Here is a 23,805-nt window from a genome sequence, read left to right on the forward strand (position 1 = left end):
GCAACTTGGATTTGGCCGTTCCTGGGGGGCCCGGGGAGATGCAGACAGCTGCCCTTTCTGGGTGTGGGAAGCCCCAGGAAGTGGAGGCTAGAGGTGTGTCCTATCCTCACAGGAAACAGGAACCCCCCACTTCTGGTGCTCCCAGCCCCCATACTTTTCCTCCATTGCATAGCATCCTCTATCACTGATTTTCTCTTCTCTATGTCCCTACCTCCAGATCTCCAAGCTTTGGAGGGCAGGGTTTCCCCTTCCCCTCCCCCTCATTGCTGTATCTCCAGCATCTCGAACAGTGCCTGCACACAGTAGGCATTCAATGCCAACACTGGCTGTGCAAAATAGAAATAACTAAGGGAGACCCCTCCTGCCACTGTCTCTGAGGGTGTCCCTCCTGGCACACTTTGGGCCCTCCCTGCCCCACTACTGAAATCTCCTTTTTAGCAGGCTTTGTCCCCGTCACTGCCCCTGCTTGGCAGGTGGTAAAGGGGTCAACCCAAGGGTTGGCATCAACTAACCCTTAGAGGATGGCATCTATGACTGTCAAAGGGTTGACCCAAGGTCAACCACTGGGCCCAAAAGCCCACGGGAAGAGATGGCCGTGTGCCGCCCTGACCCGAAGGCCCAGGCTGTGGAGGGCATACTGCCACATGCATTCGGGAGGGCACAGAACCTGGGGACTAGTAAAATGTTCAGGTCAGTAGAGAACAATGGGAAACACAGTCAGTGATTAAAAAACAAAACACATATTATTTTCATCCAAAGAATGGGTTCACACTGTAATATACTAATTTCTTAAAAGAGAGTAAATAGAGCTTCATATTGATATATTCCATACCACCATTGTTAGCGGCTACAGTCCTGTCTTACAGATAGCATATTTTACTTAGAGCACACACCCCCTCTTGTTGGACATTTACATTTTTTCCAGTATTTTGCCATTGCTATAAATACTACAGTTAACAAAGCAGTGGCTTCACCTGGCCAACTCTGGCTCAGTCCTTAGACTAGGACTTAAGCCTCCTCACTGAAGCCCTCCCTGACCCCACAGCCTGAGCACCCTGAGCTAAGAGCTCCTGGGGGGCTCTCCCCAGGGGCCTCATCACAAGTGACCTCTAATGTCTTTTGGAATTATGACATGACTCCTACTACCTTCTCCTGCTAGGCTAGAAGCCCGTGGGGGCATGGAGCAGACGTTGCCATTGTTTTCACAGTACCTAAGATATGATAACATGAACAATGTTAACTCTTTGGGTTTCTCTAGAAGCCAATTCTGAGGCAGAGATGAGCCTACAGGATGTTTCTGCGAGTGTCTTTGGGGTCAACACTTCTGGGTAAGGGGAAGAAGCGGAGGGCAGGACTAGCAGGGCTGCCAAGCAGCCTCGATGAGGCCATGCCCACCTCTCGGGCCAGAATACTCTGCCAGCTTGCTCCACCTTGGGGCATGGGAGCTGGGCCTCTACACCCACCCCATCGGGCAGTAATTGGATACATCTCCTGGGCTGTTGGGGTGTGACTCAGGTGAGTGGCTCCCTAGTAAAGGTGTTTTCCAGAGGGAGAGGACTCGGGAGCGAGGGCTGTCTGCCCACAGCTGACCCTAAAGGGGATCTGGGTGGTGGGTCCTCTGCCCTCACATTTAGAGAGCACTAACCACGGGACACCTGTCATCACAACCCCCTTAGAGGATGGCGTCTATGACTGTCTTCCTTTTACAGATGAGGAAACGGAGGCCTAGGGGCTTAGGAGCTGCTGACTAGGGGCTTGGAGCAGGTGCTGGGTCTATCTGGCCCCAAGGCCAGGCCCCGAATCTCCACATTATGTTGCGGAATGGGTGTCCCAGAGGCTGTGCAAAGGCTGGGACAAACATCCTAGGACACAGAGACTGTTTCCATGCTGGGTTCCTGGCTACTCATCCTTAGAGCCATTGATCTAGGCTCACCAGGCAGAGGACATCCGAATTCCCGGTCATCGGTGATGGCTGTGGATCTGACTCTCCCCACTTCTCGTTCTGTCAGTCCTGCTTTGTCTACTTTGCCAAGTGAGATGCATGCACATTTTAGGATTTCCAAGTCTTCCTGCCTGCCATCCCTGCTAGTGTTTGAACTGTCCGGCTCTGTTGCTCATTCACTCCTTGTCCCAAAGTCTAGGCTGATAGTAACACAGCCGTTGCAGCCTTCTCAGAGTTTGCTGATATGCTTCTGTTTTTGTGCTTCTGCTTTCAACTAGCCCGTGCCCTTATTTGGGTGAGATCTCTTGTAAACAACACACAGGTGGATTATGTGGGGGGGGGGAGGGGTATTGGAGGAGTGGGTTTTGTTTTGGTTTTTTGGTGAATTCGCACACTTTAAAAAGGCCTCTGATGCATTTCACCAAACGTGTCCCCCAGAGAGGTCATGTGAACTGCCTTCTCTGGCAATGGCCTCAGTGGAGGGCCCTCTCCATATCTGCGTGACACTCTGCCTTTCCTGTGTCCGGGGCACATTGGACATTTCTTTCATGCCCTGCTTTCACTCCCACCTCAGCCACCTGGAATGGCCTGGGATGTTTGCAGTGATTCCTGTACCCACTCGCGGGCGGATGAGGTGGTGGCGTGTGGCTGAGACACGGCAGGCCAATGAATGAGCACCTTACAAGAGATCCTGCCCTGGGGCTCATGGCTGCCTTGATGTTACCAGCTCATACCCTGCCTTGGCATTGCTGGGCCTCTCCAGGTCAGTAATGACGTTGGAAGGAATGGACTCCAGCCATATCTTTTGCCAGGGTCCACACTCCCATCTGGGGGACCAAACAAGGAAAAAAGTGCAGGATTGGCCCCTAGCGCAAGGTAGAGTTAAGCCTCTAGACGGAAGTCAGTCCCTGGGCCTGGCCCAGCACACAGTCAGGACCCCTGCTCCAGAAAAAGGTGGTGTTAGCACTGCGTACTGTGTACTCTTGGACAAGTTACTTCCACTTTCTGTGCCATGGTTTCCTCATCTGCAAAGCTGGGGCGGCAATGGCCCTACCCCACAGAGCTAGCATTTACAAAGGGTGTGAGAGGACCCAGCACGTGGGGAATGCCCAACAGGGCTGATGACTGGTACTCCTCTGGAAGCTGTCCATCACATGCCAATTTAAGCTATACGCATGCACAGGTATGTGTACACACCCATCTGTACCCACAACACATGCCCACCCGAGGAGAGGCACACGTGCTCGCTCAGCAGCCCCCAGTCATGCTGAAGCCCCTTCTGCGGGCCACGGCCATGCCTTGCCCTCCACTTCCAGCTAGGTTCAGCTAATGGGAGGCATGAGTGAGGCTGGAGGATGGGAGGAGAGGAGAGGCCACGAACAGCCACCACCTGATTAGCAGTGCCCCTTCAGTGGCTCCAGCTCGAGTGAGCAGGGTTCCTGTGCTATCAGCCTCCACTGGGTCACCGTGCCTCTTCCCTTGGTCCCTGCAGCCCTGGGTGATGTGAACTTCCCGCCGTCGGCTAATTTCTGGGCTGTCACACCATTCTGTTTGGGTTTTCAGCTTCTCTGTCTTCTTTGTGGTCAATTTCCTGTATACAGCTCCTGATGTTTAAATAATGGGAGTGCTTTTGGGTTTCCTGGTTGGACCCCGGAAGTCACAGCTAACACCATATTTAATCCCCTAGCAACCAGGTAGGATGGGTATTAACATTCCCTTTCAACAGCCATGTGGCTGGGACCTGAGCCCAGGAATGTCTGCCTCCGGGTCCACACAGTGTTGGACACACCCCTTACCCATATGGCCATGTGGAAGGGCTGTCCACATAGGAGACACACAAACGCGTGCACGCACACACACGCACAGAGCCTGCAGCTCGATCACATGCCTCTCCCCTTCACACGTCAACACAGTGATACAGTGGCTCTGAACAAACACCCATTAGTCTCCAGTCGTAGGGAAGAGGTGGGGATCTGAGAAGAGAACCTCGGTTCTGACTCTGGGGAAGTCGGGGAAATGGCTGAGATCCAGGTGGAGAGAGCCCGGGAGTATTAGCAGGTGGTGAGCGTGGCGGCTGCCTGTGCAAACACAGCACACATGTAGAGACCGTTGCATACACACAAGTGTACACAGACACAAAGGCATCTGCATACACACAAACAGATGGGCAGACGCACACAGACCTGTGCACACACAGGAAAGCACCTACACACTTATGCACAGGTACACACAGACCTGTGCAGACACACATGTACACACACATGCACGCATCTATATATATGTGCACCTGTACGTGCATTACACATGTGCACACACAAGGCACACATACACATGCATGGATGGCTGCCCTCAGTGGACTCCTGGGTGGGAGGACGGAGTCAGAGAGATACTCCCATGGGACTGGGAAGCTGGGCAAAGCCGTGGGTGCCAGCGGCTTCTGAAGGAGTCTGGGAAGGTCCTCAGCAGCTTCCAGCTGAAGGACGGCTCTGATGTCACTTCAGGTCAACAATACAGGTGACCTGTGACCCTGCTCCTCCCATGCAGGCCTTACAAAGGGCCAGCCCTTCCGTGGGCTGCTGGGGGAGGTTGGGAGGAGGTTGGGGCAAGGGTCCCCTGCCACCTACTGGGGCCGTTCACCTCAGTGTGCCCTCTGAATGCCTCCTTGTGTTTTGGCAAGCTGACCCAGAACTTGGAGAGCGGGCATCTCCCAAAGCTCTTTTCCTCTCAGCCAATATATGTAGCTTGGCTGAATAAAGCTGCCTTGTGCTACCTGCCCAGACAATAGGACACTGCCAAGCCCCAGCTGCAACTTTAGCTTTGTGTGTGAGAATTTGGGGATGAGCAGAGATGCCTGGGCTGCAAAGCCCGAGTCAAGATCCAGGCTCTCAGCTCCAGATGGCTAGAGGCTCTCCAAAGGAACTTTCACAGGAAATCCAAGGTCACCAGCAGAGCAGTGAGTGCATCAGAAGCCCCGCCCCAAACTCCTCTGGCTGCCTCCCTCACACAGCACTGGGCCAGGCTGGGTGCAACTGGGGTGTGGTCAAGGCGCCTCAGCAGGGATCCTGTTGAAGGTCAAGGGCTGGCAGGCTGGTGTGTGGACACCCACTGAGCAGAGCCATCCCAAACCCCACTGTCCTCTGCTCTTCTCAGTCCCTGTGTCCCTCATTTCAGCCCCTAGAATCACCAGCACCTAAGCCAGAGATTGGGAAGTCATGCTTGATCCTCCCCTATAGTACCCTAATGTTAATCTCAGCTCCTAAGCCTCACCTCTGTTTGACCCCTAACCTGGCCCACCAGTCTCCCAGTTACAATGCCCTTGAGTGCCCGCAGGGCTCTCTTTGGCACTCAGTCTAGCCCCACTTGATCCCACCCTCACTGAGAGCCACCGTGGTGGCCTCAGAGGCACCCCCGAATGCCATGGCCTGGCATCCCTGCTACCCCACCCAGCCCCCACTCTGCTCTCTGCAAAGCCCCCAGCTGTTCATTCTCTGTGCCCCCTGAGCTGGGCATCTAGGGTCTCACTCACCCAGCCTCTGGCTTGCCCAGCAAGTCCTCCATTCGGCTTCGACACTGGAGCTCAGACAGCACCTCTGTCGGGAAGCTGGCCTGTTCGCTCTGTTCCATCCCTAGAAAGAACTGCATTCCCTTCATTGCATCTCACACTTGCTTCTGGCCGGCCTTTTGCTGTTGCAGCATAATCGTGGGTTTCCACATCTGTGTCCCCTGCTAGGCTGGGTGCTCCCCAAGGGAAACAGCCTGTTTTATTCAGCCTGCATTGCTGTGGTCCAGCCCAGGTACGTACAAGAGAGGAGGCAGCAGTGGCTGTCTGCCAGCAGAGAGAATGACTGAAAACAAAGACATTCACTTTATTTGTTTTTGGACAGTGGCACATACTCTATTTTTCACACATGTGGCAGCCCCAAGCACAGAGGCATCCATAGGCACCCAGGAGAAAATGGCTGTGGCCTAGGGGGCTGTGGACTGTGGTCCCATAACCGGTTCCTTCTTCAGGGCTCCAAGTCACCGCCAGGGCCAGGATTGAGGGCCGCTCCTCACCCCTACAAGAGAGAAGAGGTCACAGTTCAGTCACGGCTCACTCTGCTGGGACCCCTGTGCATCCCCCAGGCCTCAGCTCCAAGAGGGCCCCTGGCTCTTGGGATGCCCCATCAGTGTCACTGCTCAATGGAAGGAGTGCTCACCAGCCGGTCCCTGAGACCTGGGACTGGCTCTCTTCACCTCCGTGCCTGGTGCCCACCCAACACACACCTGCATCGGCTGCTAACATGGACCTGTATCCATCTGACCTCCTTGCCTCCCCTTCCAGAGGGGCAGGCCTCAGCCCATGCTGCCTTGCCTCACCATCTCCCCTGTTATCTCACTTAACCACTCTGAGTTTTCTAAGTGAAGCCAGTCAGAGAGAGCGCTCTGGTGTGCGAGAGCCCTCACAATCAGGCTGTTTCTTGCTGGAAACCTGCCTCCAAAGCGCTGCCCACGTCCACACACATGTACATGTCCCTGGGCTTGGAAGGCACCACCCAGGTGCTGGCAGGGGCTCTGGGGAGGTGCCTCCCACCCTGGGCTTCCAACCAAGCGGGCCTCTGTCTGCCAGAGATGAGGGTTCCTGCCACCTGGGGCTTCTAGAAGCACATCCCTATCAGAGATGCTCAAGGCCCCATCCCTGGCTCCACCAGGAGGCTTCTGAGGCAGAAGTTGGCAGCGGGCAGCAACACTTGCTGCATCTCAGCACAGTGCGCAATGTGTGTGTCTGGGCACCGAGGCCCTGCGGGAGTTGGGGGAGTGCGCTTCTTCCGAGGGAACGCTGCACACGCAGCGGGAGCAGGGCCGGCCTCGGCTGCTGCCAGTTGCTCAGTCTCCAATTTAGGCTTTAATAACGCCGGGGGATGGGGGGTGGGGGCCGGGAAGGAGGGAGCCAGGCCTGGCAGTGCCCCAGAGCCTCTCTCAGGCATACTAGAGCTACATAGAACACACTGGAGTTAAATGCAATCTGTCTTCCTTCATAATCACATTTTTGCCTCAGTGCAATGAAGATATATTGGTGAGATGTGTTTGTTAAAGATATACTCTGCTGGGGGAGGGGCTGAAAACTCTGGGGCCATGGGGCCTGAAGGAAGAAGAGAGGGAGGGAAGAGAGGGAGGGCGGTCGGGGGCTGGGGGGTGCCAGAGTGCTCTGTGGGGAATCAAGGGGGTGCCACAGCAGGACCCCAAGTCTCTCGCTCAGTAGAAAGTTAGGTGCATGTTGCGCAAGTCTGGGTGACGGCCTAAGGATCCCAGCAGGGCAAGGGTTCCCGAGCAAGACTTCACACGCACCTTGGTAGATATAAAGGGGTGCGGGAGGGCCCCTTGTTTCCACAGCCATGTGGTACGGTCGGTGCAGGGCGACTGGCCCAGCTCTGCTCCGTGCTGCAGGGACCGTTGGCAGCACAGCTTCCCATGCTCCACAGTGGGTTGGAATCGTGGTCTACCCAGGCTCTGCGCCCAGCCGGTGCCGTGCGGAGCTGCTGTGGGGCTCCGGGCTGTCCCACTGCCCCCTCCAGGCAGCAGGCCTCAAGGCCCAGACAGGCACCTGCACCTTGTCTGGCAGAGGCAGCCAGTGTGGCAGCAGCTTTGCCTCCCAGGTCCCAAGCTGACAGCAAAGTGAGGAGGGCTCTGGTGAGGCAGGGCCGTTGAGGAGGAGACTGCCAGATCTAGCTGGAGGGCCACCTGACCTCCGACCTCAGCCTTTCCACCATCATTACCTCCAGCAGCTTGTCTCCTACTCAGACAAAAGGAGCTTTTCTATGGGAAGAAGGTCCCATCCTCCAGTCCTTTGAACAAATGTGTCAGACTTCTGGAGAGGTCCAAGCCAGGTGCCCCAAGTGAATGACGGGGAGGGGCCAGGTCCAGCATGGGCTATGAACTGTTGGGCTTGGGAAGGGGGTGGAATTGTCTAGAAGAGCAACAGTGGGGAGGTGAGAGGACAGGACTGGGAACTGCCTGGGAGGGTCAGGGACGGAGGGCAAGACCTTGGGACCAGGTCTCAGGGGAGGCCCACTGCCAACCTCAGACATCTAGGATACCCCACTGCTTCCCTGCAGGAGGGCTGGGGATGTGTGAGACCTGGGACCACTATGACCCCCTCCCACTCACCAGAGGCTGGCTGCCAGCATGCCCCTGCAGACCAGCACAGAAGTGAGATGGGCTGAGAGGTACCCTTTGCTCCCTCGCACATTCAGGCTGGCCACACCTGCCTGTCACACCACTCTTCCACCTCCCTGAACCCAGAGGCTCTTCTTCTAGGGCTGTCCCTGCCCTTTCTGGGACCCCTACCCTGTACCATGGGCCCTCCTCTGAGCTCCCACCCCCAACTGCTAAAAGGTTAAGAAGTGGGTGGCACATGTGTGCCCTTTTCTAGGTGACTGGTCCTTTGAACATGGGAGCCAGAGCTGCTCCCAGACCCAGAGCTTACTCAGAGCCGCTCCTGGACCCAGCCTAGTGGGGCCCAGTGCCTGGGGACTGCTTTTCCTAACCCAGATATCTGAGAGCAGTCATGGGATCAGCAAGGCAGAACATCTGAACCAGGAAGTACAGAGGAAATTGAAGGCCCAAGTCTATCCCTGTGCAAAAGGCAGAGGCCTGGGGTTAGCATGTCTGACTTAGCAGACAAAGACAGGCTAAGAGAGTACAGCACTTGTGCCCTGCCCCCACACACCCAGTAGCCCAGGGGTGCAGGCAGGATGGCAGGGTGTGGCCTTACCTTGTGGGCAGCGCTCACGCAGTGCTGGTAAGCCTTGACCAGGTCCGAGCACAGGAGCACCTCTTGTAGGTGGTCGCGGTAACAGCGGAGGATCTGGGCCTGCAGCCCTGAGCACACGGGCTCTATCCTTCGGGGCCTGCAGGGACAGAGAGCAGGTGGGCCTGAGGCTCGGTCCCAGTGGACAGGAGGGCGATCAGATCACTCACTCAACATCATGGGGGAGGTACCTGGTGGCCGTCATCGTCCAGTTACCCCTCAGAGAGAGAACCAGGGGACACAGGGGCTTGAGGGCTGTCACACAACAGCAGTTGCCAAGGGGACTGGGATCCACACTGGCTCTGACCCTAAGGGGGCCAGCTGGAAGCCTCTTGTGCCCCCACCTGACTCTTCCTGCCTCAGGGGTACACCTGGCTGTGACTGTGTGACCACACACCCTGCAACTCTTTTTTCATATGAAGTTGTTAATCTGATTTCAAAACCTAATACATGCACAATGAAGAAACCTGGAAAAGTATAGGAATGTCTAAAAAAATATATAACATTTTTAGAACCTCACTTCCTATAGATCACCTCTGCAGTACTGGGGGGGATGCTTTACTCTTTTTTTCTTTCTTTATCCAAGTAGGTTCAGAACCTACAAAAAAAAAATGAGTATGTTTTCTTTTCTAAAATACAAAAACAAAACCAAGTGAAATAAAGATCATGCTAATAAAGGTCACCAGCGTGACTAGTTTATCTCCTTCCCGACTCCTTCCATTGCCCCCTCTCCCTTCTCCTTTCCCTCCCGCAGGCATGCGTGCACTGTGTCACACACACACACACGTGCCTGCACACACTCACGAGGCACGCCAGGCATCATCCTACTCTTGGACTCCTAGCAGCTCTGAGTGGTACGTGCTATGATTTCTCATCCCTTGATGCAAATCAAGAAACTGAGATACAGAGGATTAAGTAAGCTGCCCAACGATGCATGCTGGGAGGTGGAGAGGGGGCAGACATATTTGTTTACGTGGGTTTGGTCGCACTGTTTCCACAGATTGGTTTTTCAGGCCAGGTCCACGCGGGAACCTTCGCTGCCAGGGACGGATCCCCGACACCTGATGCGGACTTTCAGAATAAATACCACTCATGGCCAGGGCACTTGGTAGGAACTGTAAAAATACAGAAAGCCACTCCTGGAGGTTCTCAGCCGTGAGACCGTCACTATGATGCTTGACGCAGCTCTGCCTCCGTCACGCAGCAGGGAGACTTGTGGGTTCATCATTCTCCCAGCCCAGTGTCTCTATATTTTAGAAATCCAGCCATGCAGTTGGTGCCGGAATGGAGTAGCACCATTATTATTTTAAACTAACTCAAACAGACCGAGTTCATCAGTTAAGAACAGCAAGCAATGGAATGCTCAGCCGCTTAGCAGGTAAGATATGCAGTATTTACTGATCTCATTTTACTAGCCTGGAGGTGGCACTTTTGCTATCGCTGTGCCACCAACAAGGGCACGCGGGCCCGGGTGCTTTTTCCTTCCTGCACCATCCCCGTGTGTTGGCTACCATCATCCTCAGGCCTGCTTTCTCAGGCAAGGAAAATGAATAGGTGGTGGTAGAAGGAGGCTTCCTCCTCCTGGGAGGGAGGGGAGCAGAAAGGATGGCTCCCAAGGCTATGCTGGCCTGGCTCTGCCCCAACAATGTGTGAGTCTCTTAGGCTTTGAGGATATGCAGCCATGGAGCTGAGGCCAGTCCTCGAGTACCACGCCACTCTAGTCCTTGAGATCACGGTCCTGCCTCGTGTCCACATGGCATGGATGAGGTCTTACAGATTTCTTACTTAGGACATATGGGGTCTTGTCTCAGCACTAGCCTCCAATCTTCACACATGAGGGGCAGATAGTCTCCTAGGATTCAAGCTTTTCCTCTCCGGACCCCTTTTACTGGGTTCTGTCTGCCACTGCCCACAACTGGGGTCACTGGGGTGCCCCCTGACTCCCCCCAGTGCTTGTAGGTTGTCTTTCCATTCTTGCATTTAAAAACACTTTGACTTGGAGGCATCTAATTGTGAGTCTTTCAAAGTAGACTTTCAGCCTTTTGCTGGGCATTTCACCTTGGACAAATTCTCTCGACAGCTATGCTAACTGCTTCACTTCCAATCGTTCTGGCGTCCTCCCTGAGGACACTGGGAACGCACAGATTTTTGCTTTCGGCCCTCCGTCTCAACTATCCTCCCCTCTTTGTTTTACTCTCTGGTTCTCTGTTCTGGGGAAGACAGAACTTGTTTTTTCCCGGTTCCAGACCTGCTCTTGGTGGGCTGAAGCCCATGAGGTCACATCTTTCTGTGGCGCTTTCCTGGTCCCTGTTGCTATAGCTCCTGAGGGCACAGGCTTTGTGGCATCCCCTTTTGTACCTCCTGAGACAGCATCCCCCCATCACATGACCCCCATGAGTCCTGTTCCTGGCTCCCGCCCAGCATTTGGCAGGGACTCTGCTGGCATCCGTGATCAGGGGAAGTGCCGGGCTCAGTGGAGGCAGAGCTGTAGCCCTAAGTCTGTACGAGGCCTACAGGTCTACAGGGAAACAGGACAGGTGGGGCAAGAGCGGCCTGGGCCAGGTGGTAGGGCCAAGTTGCCCTGGAGCCCTAGTTCTGACCCCATGAGTGGCCCCGCCCTCCCCAGACCCGCCACAGGGACCCTGGCTTTCACTTTGCAGGCTGTGCAAAGGTAGAGTAGTTATTTTAGATCTTGTCCCTCTCCGTCAGTGCCTACCTCCTTTGGTTTCAGGTCCCAGGATAGAGGCTCCTGTGCATTTTGTGGGTATACATCACAGAACCCTCAGTGGGCTCCAAGTTTGGGAGAAACTGGGCCATGGCGAAATCCATCCCCTCCACACCAGTATTACATCTGGGACTCCAGAGGCTTCTCTCCTCTGGGATTTATCAGGAACAATATGAGGAGATGGGATGGCAGGCAAATGTCAACTGGAAGAAATTTCACCCGTTTGCCCACTAAATGGCTCTGAATGAAATAGGAGGAGAGTGAGAGCACAGCTCTCCAAATACAAGGCTTTCTCTGAAGCAAGGCAGGGCAGGGCCTGGGGTCCAGCCATTCATGAAATCAGGTGCATTCTATCCAAGCATAGGGCCACCCTGCCTCAGGCCACAGCAACCCTGTTTATACCACATACCAATCAGCACAGATAGGGAGAAACAGTCAAGTCTTATGAAGAGCTGCTTTTCAAATGCACAAGAAATGCATCCATAGCCTGCTATGAACTTTCCAGGGGTTGAGATAAGTCTTGCTTCCCTATCTGAGGGGAGTTTGCTGCCCCGTATTTAGATCTAACAGTCCACGTGGCTTGGAGGGGGTTAACGTCACCCAGGTCAGAAGGCCGAGAGCGCATTGCTGAGGAAGGCGGCTCACCTCTCTGGCCCTTACCATCCTCACCTGCAAATGGGAACAGCACCTGCCCTAGGCTGATGAAGGCCAGACAGGCATGTGTACGACAGAGTGTGTCATGAAGGGCTGCTCTCACCAACAACCTGGCTGTCAGTGGTCGGGCTAGGGTGGGAGGAGAGCTGAAGAAGAGAGGGTGGGGTTACATGGCACCTCGAGACGAGGAGGCTTTGACACTGGGACTCCAGGGGTCGGCTCAAAGGCGGGACTTCTCTGAACATGTCCCTCTCCCTGTAACCTAAGCTCTAGCATCTTCTAGAGCCTGCTCAGATCTTGCCCAGGTCTCACTGGTGCCTCCGTCCCCAGGAGTCTTACGGTACCCATCACAGTGTATCTTCTCCCAGGATCCAGCAGACCCATGAGTGGGACGCCCTGTGGACCAATGGGGAAAACACGTTTTGCCCCAAACCCAGGGGAAGGTTCTGGCTTTGCCACTTCCCACTGTGTGGTCAGGGGTCGGATGGGGAGGGGGTGCCCGACTGAGCAAAGCTGCCTGAGACTTGGCAAGTGGGCATCAGTCCTCAACACCAGCATGTTTTCCGGTCGGGTGGTGTCACACACACTGAAGAAACGGCTGAGTGTTGCTTCCTCTGCACAAAGGGCTTTCACACCCTGCCTCCCCTGAGGGCTGGCGTGATGGCCATAGGTGAGGCTCACGATGAGCAGGTGGCAGAGACCACTGTCCACTCAGCAAACAGGCCCCAGAGGACCGACTAGGGGCATAGCACAGATGCTGGGAGTGAGGGCCTCAGAAAGACCAGCAATGTCATGATGACCTCTGGGCATTCAGTATCACGTAGCCCCTCTCCCCTCATGCTGCCCATGAACCCGAGATCTATCTCCTTGTTTCCGTAAGAGCAGTGATAAAGAACACTTGAAAAAGGCAAAGCATTAGCCAGGAATGAAAACACACCCTTCCTTCCCATCCAATGGCACCACAGTCAGGCCATCAAGGCTAGCAGTGAAGAGCTGCCCTTCCTTGGATGCTCCCATTGCTGCCCAGCTCCCTGTCTGAAAAGCGGGAGCTGTTCTCACCAATGGGCACCACACGCTGGGAACCCCTCCACCTCTGGGTCGCCTGCTCCCCTCCCCTCCCTGTCTGGGCACACAGGCCCTGTACTCCTTTACTGTTGCCATGCAACCCCCAAGCTAGCTCATCCATCACTCCTACCCAACCTGGAACTTCTCCTCCTCCCACTTCCAATCCCCAGGTTCATTCCACAGTTACCCTATGGACCTCAAGACTTTGGAATCCATCAGGCCCCTGGAGACTTCAAGCCAAGCACCCTGTGTTATACCGACTCCTCATTTCCTTAATGGAATTCACCATCTAGCACCAAGGAACCCCTCTCCTTCCCTAATTTCCTGCTTTCATGAGTGGCAGGCATGGCTACCTTCTAGCAAGCCACCTCAGTTGAAAACTTGGAGTCGTTCTAGATGTTTCCCTTCATCCTAGTTGTTTCTCCCACCTTCAGTCTAGATGTCTTCCCCTGCCTTCATTCTAGATGTTTCTCCCACCCTCAGTCTAGATAGCCCCTCCTCCCTTCATTCTTAATGTATCCCTTTTGCCTCTAACTAAGCCAGCCCTGCCTTTCTCTATTCAAACTGGAAACTGAAGGTGTATCCATTCCACATCCCAAACAGCTCAGAAACTCATTCTCCCGTTCCTGGTGACCTAACTTACCCGTACCTGGGCACACCTAGATGGCACTCACTGCTCTCCCTTCCAACCATCCTGCATTGCCAAAGGTCTTTTATTCCCCCTCAGACGCTCCACTGGGCCTCTGGCTCCTGTTTGTAGAAGCCCCATCTGCCTGTCTCTGGCCTCCCCTGCCCCTCATCTGAGTGGTTCTCAGAGTAGGGACCCCTAGGCCTTCTCATTGGCCATAATGATCCTCCTAGAGGGTCTTCCTCTCCCCTTAGCTCTCCCTGAGCTCCCCTGGCCTCTCCTTTACCTCACCAGCTTCCTTCCCCCAGCCCCTCCCTACAGCCTCAGGGTCTTCTTCCTCGTGTCTCTCGCACAGGCCCTCACTGCCCTACGTGCACGGAGCCACCTCTTCACCATGGCATCCCCAGCTTCACATTCTACTTTGTCCACCAACACACTCGTTTTTCCAAAAAGTTGAAAAAATTTTCAAGCCCAAACCACGTGTGCCTCTTGCCTCCCTGTCAGCCGCTCTCCTTTCCAAGAAGCACTGCCCGGAGCTCCCCTACCTAGCACTGACCCCTAATTCCCCGGTCAGCCTTGTGAGGCTCTTCTTGCTCGGGGCCATCAGCACAGTCCTGCTATGGCCAGCAGCATCACCAATCCCCAGAGACCGGGAGGCCCCATTTTGCCTCTGCTCCACTAGCCCCTCTCCTTCTGCTCACTTCGAGCTGTGACCGCTGTTCTCCCCACAGCACTGGGGCTCCCAGTCCATGCTCCATGGCAGAGCTCTAGGCCTGTGTGGGCACTGGTGGCTGGGCAGCCCACCGGGACCAAGCGGGCCTGGTTCTCACTTCAGCACACTTTTCCTCCTGCACTTATACTGGCCAGACAGGCCGGGTGCCCAGTCGTCCCTGACTTCCCTCACAACTCACTCCCACCTCCCCACCACACCAAAGGTGCCCCAGGATTTGTCTCCCAGAAGCCCCCCATCTATTTCCTCGTCCCCGTCATTATGACAACAGCTGCTTAAACTCCTCCTTACCTTCTCTTTACCCCATCCTCTTTCCTGTAATTGGTGATTTTTCTAGAACATAAAGCAGGCCAGATTTCTAAAAAAAAAAAGCAAGCCAGTTTAAAAACCCCTTTCTTGGGTGATTACAGCTCACTGGAACCTGTGCTAAGCATTACCTCGTTTAATCACCAGAACAATAAGGTGGGAACAAGACTTTCCCTTAGTTTATGTTAAATGAAGAAACGGGCTCAGGGAGACCCAGCAGCTTGCTCACACTCATCCTCTGACAAGCAGGCCCAGTAATCAGGTCTGAGCCTTCCTCCAGGCCTGCTGCCCGCTGCGTTCCCCTGGCCCTTGAGCAGCCCCCACACACCCCGGTGGTGCCATTTGTCATCTGTGTTTAGCCATGCAGTTGGTATCACTAGACCACGAGCCTGAATGCCCTAAGATGAGATGCACCTCACAAGCTGAGTGAGGGAGTTAATCTCAGGCCTTAAGGGACCTGCTGGCCTTTTGGCCTGGCTCTCATTTCCCCCAAGACACAAGTGAACCACAGGGAAGTATCCCAGACATTCCCTGTGGAGCCAGGTGCTCTTGTCTGTGTCTGGTCCTTTTGTCTGGTCTTGCTCGCCCCGTGGGGCGAAGCCCGAGTAGCCTTCCTTAACTTCAGGAACCTCCTTGATGCATTCCAACTGCACACACACCACTGGATTCGGCCACACCTACCAGCCTGTCTCCACACAAGGCTTGGAAACCCCAGGGGAGGCTAGAGCTGTGCCAGGAAAGCAGGTGACTGGGTGTGCCCTGAAGGGAGGGCCCAGAAGACCGTTCCTAGGACTGCCACACAGGGGGATCAGGAGGGAAGGGAACTCAGCTTTAGAAAGCAGCAAGTGTCCCATGCATTCATCTATCATTGTACCCAAGTCACAGGGCAAGACTACCAGATGAAGCAGATGCACCCACCACAGCTTCCAGCAATTCCACATCATTCCACATGCTCTGCCCTCACTGGCCAGGGAGGCGGGCTTTGGTCCACACCACTGAGCCCAGGCTGGCACAGCCCTACAACTCCATGGGCCTGGTGAAAGCTCCGGGGCTGAAACCGCGCCCTGCAAGGAGAAAAGGAACTTGGCCTGACAGCCATGGCCATGGCGCACATGGAAACGGACCCTCACATCATCCGAACTTCTCAATTCTCAGCTAGCGACTTTTTAGCTTTCCTGTAGCATCAACTTTGGCTGAGGGGAGCTAGGGTTGAGTGTCTGTCACTTGTAGATAAGACTGTTGCCTAGAGAGGACAAGGTGATGAGACCGCCGGGGTCAAGGGCTCCCGGGAAGTATGTGCACACACACGTAACGCAGTGGATCAGAGAGTCTCCCGCCAAAATTCACGTCCTCGGGAGCATCCGAGTGCAAACTTAATGTGCAACAGGGTTATTGCAGATAGAGTTAGGAAGAGGTCATTCTGGGCTGGGGAGGACCCCAACTCTCTCTCTATAGGGAGAGACACAGAGACACAGACGCACCAGGAGGAAGAAGGCCATGTGACCACAGAGGCACAGACCGGAGTGACACACCTGCAAATCAAGGAGCACCAAGGTCTGCGGGCAATACCAGAAGCCCGGAGGAAGGCACAATAGCTGGTCCTGTTTGAAGGCTCCCGAGTGCGGTGCTTTGTCACAGCTGCTCCAGGAAATGCATGCAGTCACTCCTGCAGGAAAGGGTTGATCTAGTCTCGGGAGGCAGAGCTGGGAGTGCTGAATGGTGGTCGGGGGGAGGGTGTTAGTGGGAGGCAGGTGAATCACTAGTTACCCTCTAACCAGGAGCAATGTGTGCCTCTCGGTGACAGAGGGCTCTTTGGCCATAGGAGCCACACTTTAATGAGTATTCACCAAGTTCCAGGCACTGTGGTTGACACAGAGTCTCATCTCTGCCACCCCAGTGTGGTCACCAGTTAGAGAAGCACTGGGTAGCTCTGACTGGCTTCACCTCATTAACGAGTGGGGGAGCTCTCATTCATGACCAGGTCTGCAGAGCTCCTCCCCATGCTCCTGGGCAGGCTATGGGGGTGGGGGGGGCGATGACAAGGGGTATGCTTCTATGCCCAGATTTCCAGCATTTCTAGCACAGGTAGAAAATCCTGTCTCATCTGAGATTACATCTGGGTGGGCCTGTGGGCCTGGTCACCCTGAAACCAATACCTGGGCCTACTGCATGCCAGGTCCTAAGCATAGCCACAACCGACCTGGGAGCTTGGCATTACCGTCCCATTCTACAGATGGGGACACTAGTCTCAGAGAGGTGAAGTGACTTGCCCACAGTCACACAGTAGTGAGATGGAGAAAGGATAAGAGCCTGGTGTGTTTTGGCTCCACAGCTCCTGTTCTCCCAGCTCTTCCTGGGTCCATTCGAGCTCTACTTGGCCTTTGGAAAATTCCAAAAAGTTCCCAAAGAAGAAACAACCAAGGATACAAATAGAAACAAAAGACATTTGCCCCAAACTACAAGGTTGGCAGGGCTCCGGAGTAGAGCTAGAAGTTGGCGACTCAAGGTGAGGTGGGGGGTGCTCTGAGGTACACACCCACAGGGGGAAAAGGGGGGGGGGGGGGGGGGCGGAGATGAGGAATGTGAGGCCGCACAAAGCTAGTGACACACAGCAGAGCCGAGCGGGAAGGTGGGAAGGGGAAAGGAAAGGAGGCCAACAGTCCCACCAGGGAAGCTGGCTTCGGGCAACACACGGGGGCAGAACCTCCTGTCGCGGGTGCTCGTGCGGTGGGTGGGGTGGGGCGCGTCACCCCCACGTCAGAGCTGGCAGGGGGCGCCTTGTGAACAAACCCAGCTGGCTCTTCTGCCTGAGCACGCTCAGCGTCCTCACATGCGCAGTCCCAAACCTCCGTGTGCTCTTATTTAATAAATGAAATCTCATCAACTTATCCTTCTTCCATTATCACTGCTGACATCAATCTGATAATATTGGCCTGGCGTGGAATTGGGCTATTATATGTCCTCCTGATATTTAATTTCGGAGAAACATCGGCAGGGGGTGAATATATGGAACAGGCTTTTTATTACAGGCAGCAGTAAGGAGATTCCAAGTGAATTAGACATTCATCTTCGTCAGGTCCAATCTAGCTGTTCGGGAGAGGTTTTCGTTTTAACGGCGGCTAGGGCTGGGGTGCTGACGAGACCAGCCGGTTACCAAGGACTTGGTTAACTGGCTGCTATCGACGATATGCCATTCAGCCCGGGTAAGTGGAGCCCAAAGATCCCGCCATCGATCAGCCTGCCACGTGGGATCACTATCGGCTGCTCGATGCTGGCCTCCGGCTACCCCCAACCCTCGGGCAGGAGGCAGCTATTCCCAGAGCCAGGGCCTGCCAAAGTGGCCCTTCTGCCCAGAGCCATGGGAGGGCTCTGCTCTCAAGAGGCAGGGAAACACAAATTGGCCCCTGGCTGCCACTTAGTCTGTGAAGGAGAGGCTGCCTGTGACAGGATCCTTCCCAGGACTATCACTTCACATGCACATCCATGTACACGCAGTGGGGAAAGGGCCACTCCTGGCTTCTTTCCTCTGCCAGAAGCAAAATGGAGGATGCACCTTTCCTCCCGAGGACGCCTCCCGAGTCGCTGGCCATGTGGGCTGGACACGGGCTGGTACCTTCTGGGTGTCCGTGATGAGGGAGGAACTGGCAGTGCCACCGTGTCTGAGGAGGGCCACACTGAGACCACCTGGGGCTGAAGAGATTTCTCGTGCTGTTTCTGACCATGAGAGACCCACAGCGTGGTCCCTCAGTGGCTGTGGCCTTGGTGTGGCGGGTCTGTGCAGCTGGGGTGCAGTGCACAGTTGCAGTGTTCAGGGCTGCTGGAGGCTTTCAGGACGCACCCCCTGCCAGCAGGGCACTCACCAGACGGGGAGTCAATATCAGGGAGTGCGTGGAGGACCTCCAGGATCCCTAGGCCTAGGCAGCCCATCCGTCCCCCCACCCTTCTCTCCCTGAGCTCTTGCCACCTCTCACCTGAGCAACTTCAGTCGTGTCCTGGCTGGCTGACCTCCCTCCCTCTGGTCTGCCCCTCCAACCCACCTCCTTGCCCATACTAGACGGAGGTCCAGAAATTCCCAAGGAAGGAAGGCCTACCTTCCAGCTCTGTGCTCAGCCCCTGCCATATGTACCCATGATGGAGGCTCTCAGAAGCCACTCTGACCAACCTCATAGCAATACTTCATTGGGAACTAGGTTCCTTCTCACACAAGCCACCTGCCCCCTACTGCCCCAACTCTCCCTCATCTCACAAAGCCTCCAACCCTGCTGACTGCCCCCAGTAAACAAAGAATACTTCCTTCAGTCAAGGAGCAATTATTTGCTGAGGGCCTACAGTGCACCAGACCCTCAAGGGACAAAGCTTTGGCCCTGCCCCCAAAGACCCCTGCTTGCCTACATCTCCAATGCCTAGAAGCAGTGCCAGCCCTTCCCTGTGGCACCTAAGCCGCCGGTGCCCTCTTTTTTTTTTTTTTTTTAAGATTTTTTAATTTATTTTTTTTTTTGAGAGAGAGAGGGAAATCACAGAGGGAGAGGGAGAGGGAGAAGCGGACTTCCCGCTGAGCATAGAGCCTGACATGGGGTTCGATCCCAGGATGCTGAGATCATGACCTGAGCTGAATCCAGATGCTCAACACCACCCAGGCGCCTGCCCCCCCACCCCGCCCTGACTGGTGCCCTCTTAATGGTGCAGCCTTTCGAGGAGCTCAGCCTCCTGTTGCCTGAAGACCCTGGGGGAGGCCCTTTCCAGGGAACAGAGTCACATCAAGACCCCTCATTTCTGATTGCTTCCAGACCTGCAACAGCACTTGCCTCTGAGGAGACGAGGATGCCACTGGCCAGTGGCGGGGACATACTCACACCAAAGAACTGCAAGGGGCGAAGCCAGGAAGGGACCAACGTGGGATGGGGAGATAGAGTGCTAACTGGCGAGTCAGTGGGGTTACCTGGTGGAGGCTGTCGTGTTGCCTCTGCACAGGGTGTGTTGCAGAAAGGTACCCAGGGCTTGGACTTAGGATACATGGCCTGCTTACCCAGCCCTGGCAGTCTGTCCCCAAGCCATTGAGGGACACAGTGGTGAGGGGGTTCCACCACCTGGGAAGGCGTATGGTGGTTCTTCCTCATAGGCCAGGACCGAGGTGGGAGACACTGCTATGGAAAGGGGCTCCTTGAGCTCAAGGGAGGAGTGTAGGCAGTGTCCCTGACCACAGAGCCCAGGGGAGCTAGCCACTGAAAGAAGAGACAGGAATCTCTGGTGGGTGGCCTACCAGCCAAGGTGTCCCTGGGACTGAGACACTGGGAAGTCTCGCCAAGTCTTGTTGGTTTGCATAAGTAAGAAGTCTGATGAAGAGAGATTTGACTGGAACTGCCCTGAGAGTACATAGATAGGTCATAGCCCTGCCCAATTCCTAGACCTCAGCCCTTTCCAGAAGAGTTCCAGGCTGCAGTGTACTAGCCAGAGGAGCCATGTGGGATTTGGAAGAGTGGAGCAAAGGCGGAGTCTCCGCAGTGGCGTCTGTGGTGGGGTAGGTGACCTGCAGCAGCTCCTGGCCAGCTCCCTACAACCACTCGCTCGGCGCATGGAGGAGACAATGGCCAGATGGAGCCTCTCAGAGATTCCAGAGAATTCCAACAGCTTCCCCGCAACTCTTACTTGAGGTGGAGATCTTCCAAGTCTGTCCTCTGACCTCCTGCAGTAGTCCTGACCTCATGCTCTCTTTCAGAGCTGGTGTCAGCCTCTGGATCTCATATGGAACCCTTTCTGCCCAGAACACACATACTGCTGGTTTTCCCAACTGGACGCTGAAGGATGTGAAACCCTTCTTCTCAGGCCCCTTCCCACCCTGCCCCCTTTGTCCAGCCCTCTGGCCTCTCTGAGGGGCTCACCTGGCTTCACTCCAGGCCCCAACTTTACCTTTGTCACAGATGTCACCACCATGAGTTTGCCTGTCAGTCTGTCCACCCATCATCCACCCATCCATGTGTCAGCATGGGCACGGTTTCCATGAGGCACACACCGTAAGGAGCAGTGAGGGGGCTCCCTGCTCTCATGCAGCCCCTGACAGCAGAGCAGAAGCACCTGGATTGATAAACGTGGAGTTAGAAGGTGGTAGGGGGCGCACACAGCACTGACAAGATGAACCCCAGGGTTTGCGCCTATCAGTCAAGGGGGACCAGAGATAAGAGAGGCTGTCTGGAGGGGGCAAGTAAGGGTCCCACTTGGGTCCATAAAGGTGGAGGGTGGCATTGTATTTCCTCTGGCACCTAAATCTTTTAGAAATCTGTTCTCACTTCTCTGTGTCCTCTCTCTGACTCCCTACCACCTGCAGACCAGGCTGCCTTTTAAGCATCTCCCTAGTCCCTCCACTCCACCTTTCACTCTGAAAATGACTCACAAGTAATCAAACAGTAAGTGGGTCTCCAGCTTGGATTCTACTGGTGGGACCCAGAGCCTGTCCTGTGGTGCTCAAAGCCCTTGCCCCACTTCCCGTGCCACCCTCTGGCCGTTGTCTCTGCTCTAACACGGGGGACCTGCTGCTGTCTCCTGAACACATTGGTTCTATTGGGCCTCTGGGTCAGAGCACACAGGAGTCACTCTGCCTCCACATCCCTGCCGTCAACATCAGGCCTCAGGTCACCAGGCTGCCTGGCAGATCCATCTGTCTGTACAGCCCAGCCCTGTTCCTACCTGCTGCAGAGCCCCCGGCCATCAGGAGAACCAAGGTTCTTTTGTGCTGGAAATGGCAGTGCTATAAATACTGGCTGAGGGCCTACTGTGTGTCCATGCCAGCTGCAGCCTGCCCCCGTGAACTGCAGTCCACAGAGCTGTCAGGGGCCATGTTTCTGCTTATTCCCTGACCCATGAGCTCCTCTTTGTGCTCATTTATTCCCAGGCCTTGTCAGTGCTACACATAGCAGGTGCTAAATAAACAGAAGGTAAGAGAACGTACTGTGGGCCTTGTCTCCCCAGTCTGCACCTTGGCTCCCACCCTTCCTTCTCTGGGATACCCTCTACACTTGTCCCTCAAGGCCCTATACAAGTACCACTTCTGTAGGGACCCAGCCGAGGCACACAGCCCCCGCCCAGCCCCTAGCAGACTCACGGTGTCTGCTAGCATGCGGGGGCCGGCACCAGCTGAGGTCCTCTGTGAGCATGCTGCTTGCCTCCTTCCTATCCTGTCCCCCTGCCTGAAAGAAAGTGGTCCCAATCCCCAAGGCCTCTGCTCCATGGCCCCACTTAACTGTGATGATACTGGCACTGACCACCACCCGTGAGGGCACTGAGCAGCTGTGGCCGGACCTTCGCAGAGCCGTCTCCCCATGGGAGTGGGAGTGCCCTTGGGCAGGAACCATAGCTCATTACCTCTGTCTGCACAGGTCCTCACCTAACACTGAATGGGAAGCAGAGATTCCATAAATCAGCTGAGGGAGCCAGGGCATCAGTAATGAAGTCTCTGGGGCTCCATCTTACAGGTTCTCAGGGCAGAGACCATCTCTTCCTGACCCACTAGATGTCTGCCTCGTCCGGCTTGGTGCCCATGTGGCCCGGCAGACAGGCCCTGGGCCATCTACTCTGAACCTGTTTGAAGACATGAGCCTGTCCTGTGCATGCTGCGTCACCTTTCAGTTGCCCCCGCATGCTGCTGCCCATGATCACACTTTCCATTGTTGGCCTTCCTCACGTCCAGCCTGGGCAACAGCACTCCACCCACCTGCCCTCAGTCACTCCTTCTTACCCCCACAGTCCTGGGGGAAGCCTTCCTAGGGTCTGGCTGTCACTGCTCCTTGAAGCTGGAGTTCCTGCTGTATCCCCTTGCCCTGTGAGTGGGAGCCTCACGGCCCCCCGGACATCTTTGTAGCAGTTAGGGGCTCAGTATTGACTGGGGGCTGGATGGACCACACACAGCCCTCCTTCCTGTCCAGGCTTTGGCCATGGCTGCCTTCTACAGCCACCAGGAGAATCGGGGTGGCCCGGTGGACTGTATAACACCCAAACCTGGGTGTAGGAATGCCAGCACCTATCCCTTACGCCTGTTCCTTGAGGGCAAGAAAGGGGTCGCGGTGTTGTTGCTCTGGTGAGAGGGCTATCACTCCACAAGTGACACAAGGACAGGGAAGTGAGATCTGAACGTAGATCCAGGCAGGTGAGTCTTGGACAGAAATACCTTTTGGTGACGTAAGCACGTCTGGGTTGGTAAGTGCTCCGCCACAGCTGCTCCTCCCTGGTGGCCATCCCCGCAGGTACTCCTGAAGTCTGGCTGATCCTTTCCCCACCCTGGTTTTCTGTATCCCTCTCCACAGTGAAACCCAGGCTGAATTCTTGAGCCCATCACACCCCCAACATGTATCTGGGCTACTCATTGTCACCAGCCACCTTTACCCCCAGACACCTGGCTTAGGCCTCAGGAACACCCTCCAGGCCTCCTCCTGCCTTGCCTCCTGTGTCCAGCCCACACAGGCCACATTCTCCCTCCTGCTGCCACTGCAAGTGCCTCCTGCCTTGGGACCACCTCCCTTCTGCTCCCCTCCCCGACCAGAATAGCCCCACAGGCAGGCCATGAAGTGAAGGTAAATGGTAACTGAATCTTATTTCCTTTACTCACTTGCACACAGTTCTTTCCATTGTTATCTTTTAAACTGCAGAAATGTTTTATCAGCTAAAATCTTACACATAATCTTAATGAATACATAGATTAATACAGGGGCGTTTGACAGCTCTCCCTCCAAGTCCTTCCCCTCCGTGGTCTCCCCAAGCACATGGCACAGATAATCATGGGCATCTCCTTTGGCCAACCATGGGTATTCTGAGCAAGAGCTCCCAGACACCGGGCCTGATTCATTGTGAGGGGGACAAGAAGGATGGCAGTCCCTACCTCAGGCAGTGACAGCAGAGGGGGCAAAGGGGCTCCCTAAGGGTGTCACCTTTCTCTGCATGTCAAATGTACCATGCACCAGAAGGGAGCTATTGGCAG

The 23,805-nt window shown here is 55.2% G+C and overlaps 1 protein-coding gene across 4 annotated transcripts in view; it reads right to left on the reverse strand.

Annotated features, from left to right (window-relative positions):
- Nucleotides 1-5,784: 5,784 nt before the first annotated feature.
- CHCHD6 (coiled-coil-helix-coiled-coil-helix domain containing 6) overlaps nt 5,785-23,805 on the reverse strand; it is a 242,656-nt gene continuing 224,635 nt past the window's right edge. For 3 of the 4 annotated variants that reach the window (XM_032842826.1, XM_032842825.1, XM_032842824.1), the window contains 2 exons: nt 8,697-8,832; nt 5,785-6,000 (listed from right to left, as the gene is read on the reverse strand). In XM_032842826.1, coding sequence (XP_032698717.1) covers nt 5,995-6,000; nt 8,697-8,832 — 142 coding nt within the window. In that variant the 3' untranslated portion in view covers nt 5,785-5,994. Of the gene's footprint in view, nt 6,001-8,696; nt 8,833-14,825; nt 14,893-23,805 lie in introns of those variants that run through there. The other variant, XM_032842827.1, reaches the window with a different exon arrangement.

Source organism: Lontra canadensis, unplaced genomic scaffold (assembly GCF_010015895.1).
Source record: "Lontra canadensis isolate GAN:19392208 unplaced genomic scaffold, GSC_riverotter_1.0 scaffold133, whole genome shotgun sequence".
Taxonomy (NCBI): Eukaryota; Metazoa; Chordata; class Mammalia; order Carnivora; family Mustelidae; genus Lontra; species Lontra canadensis.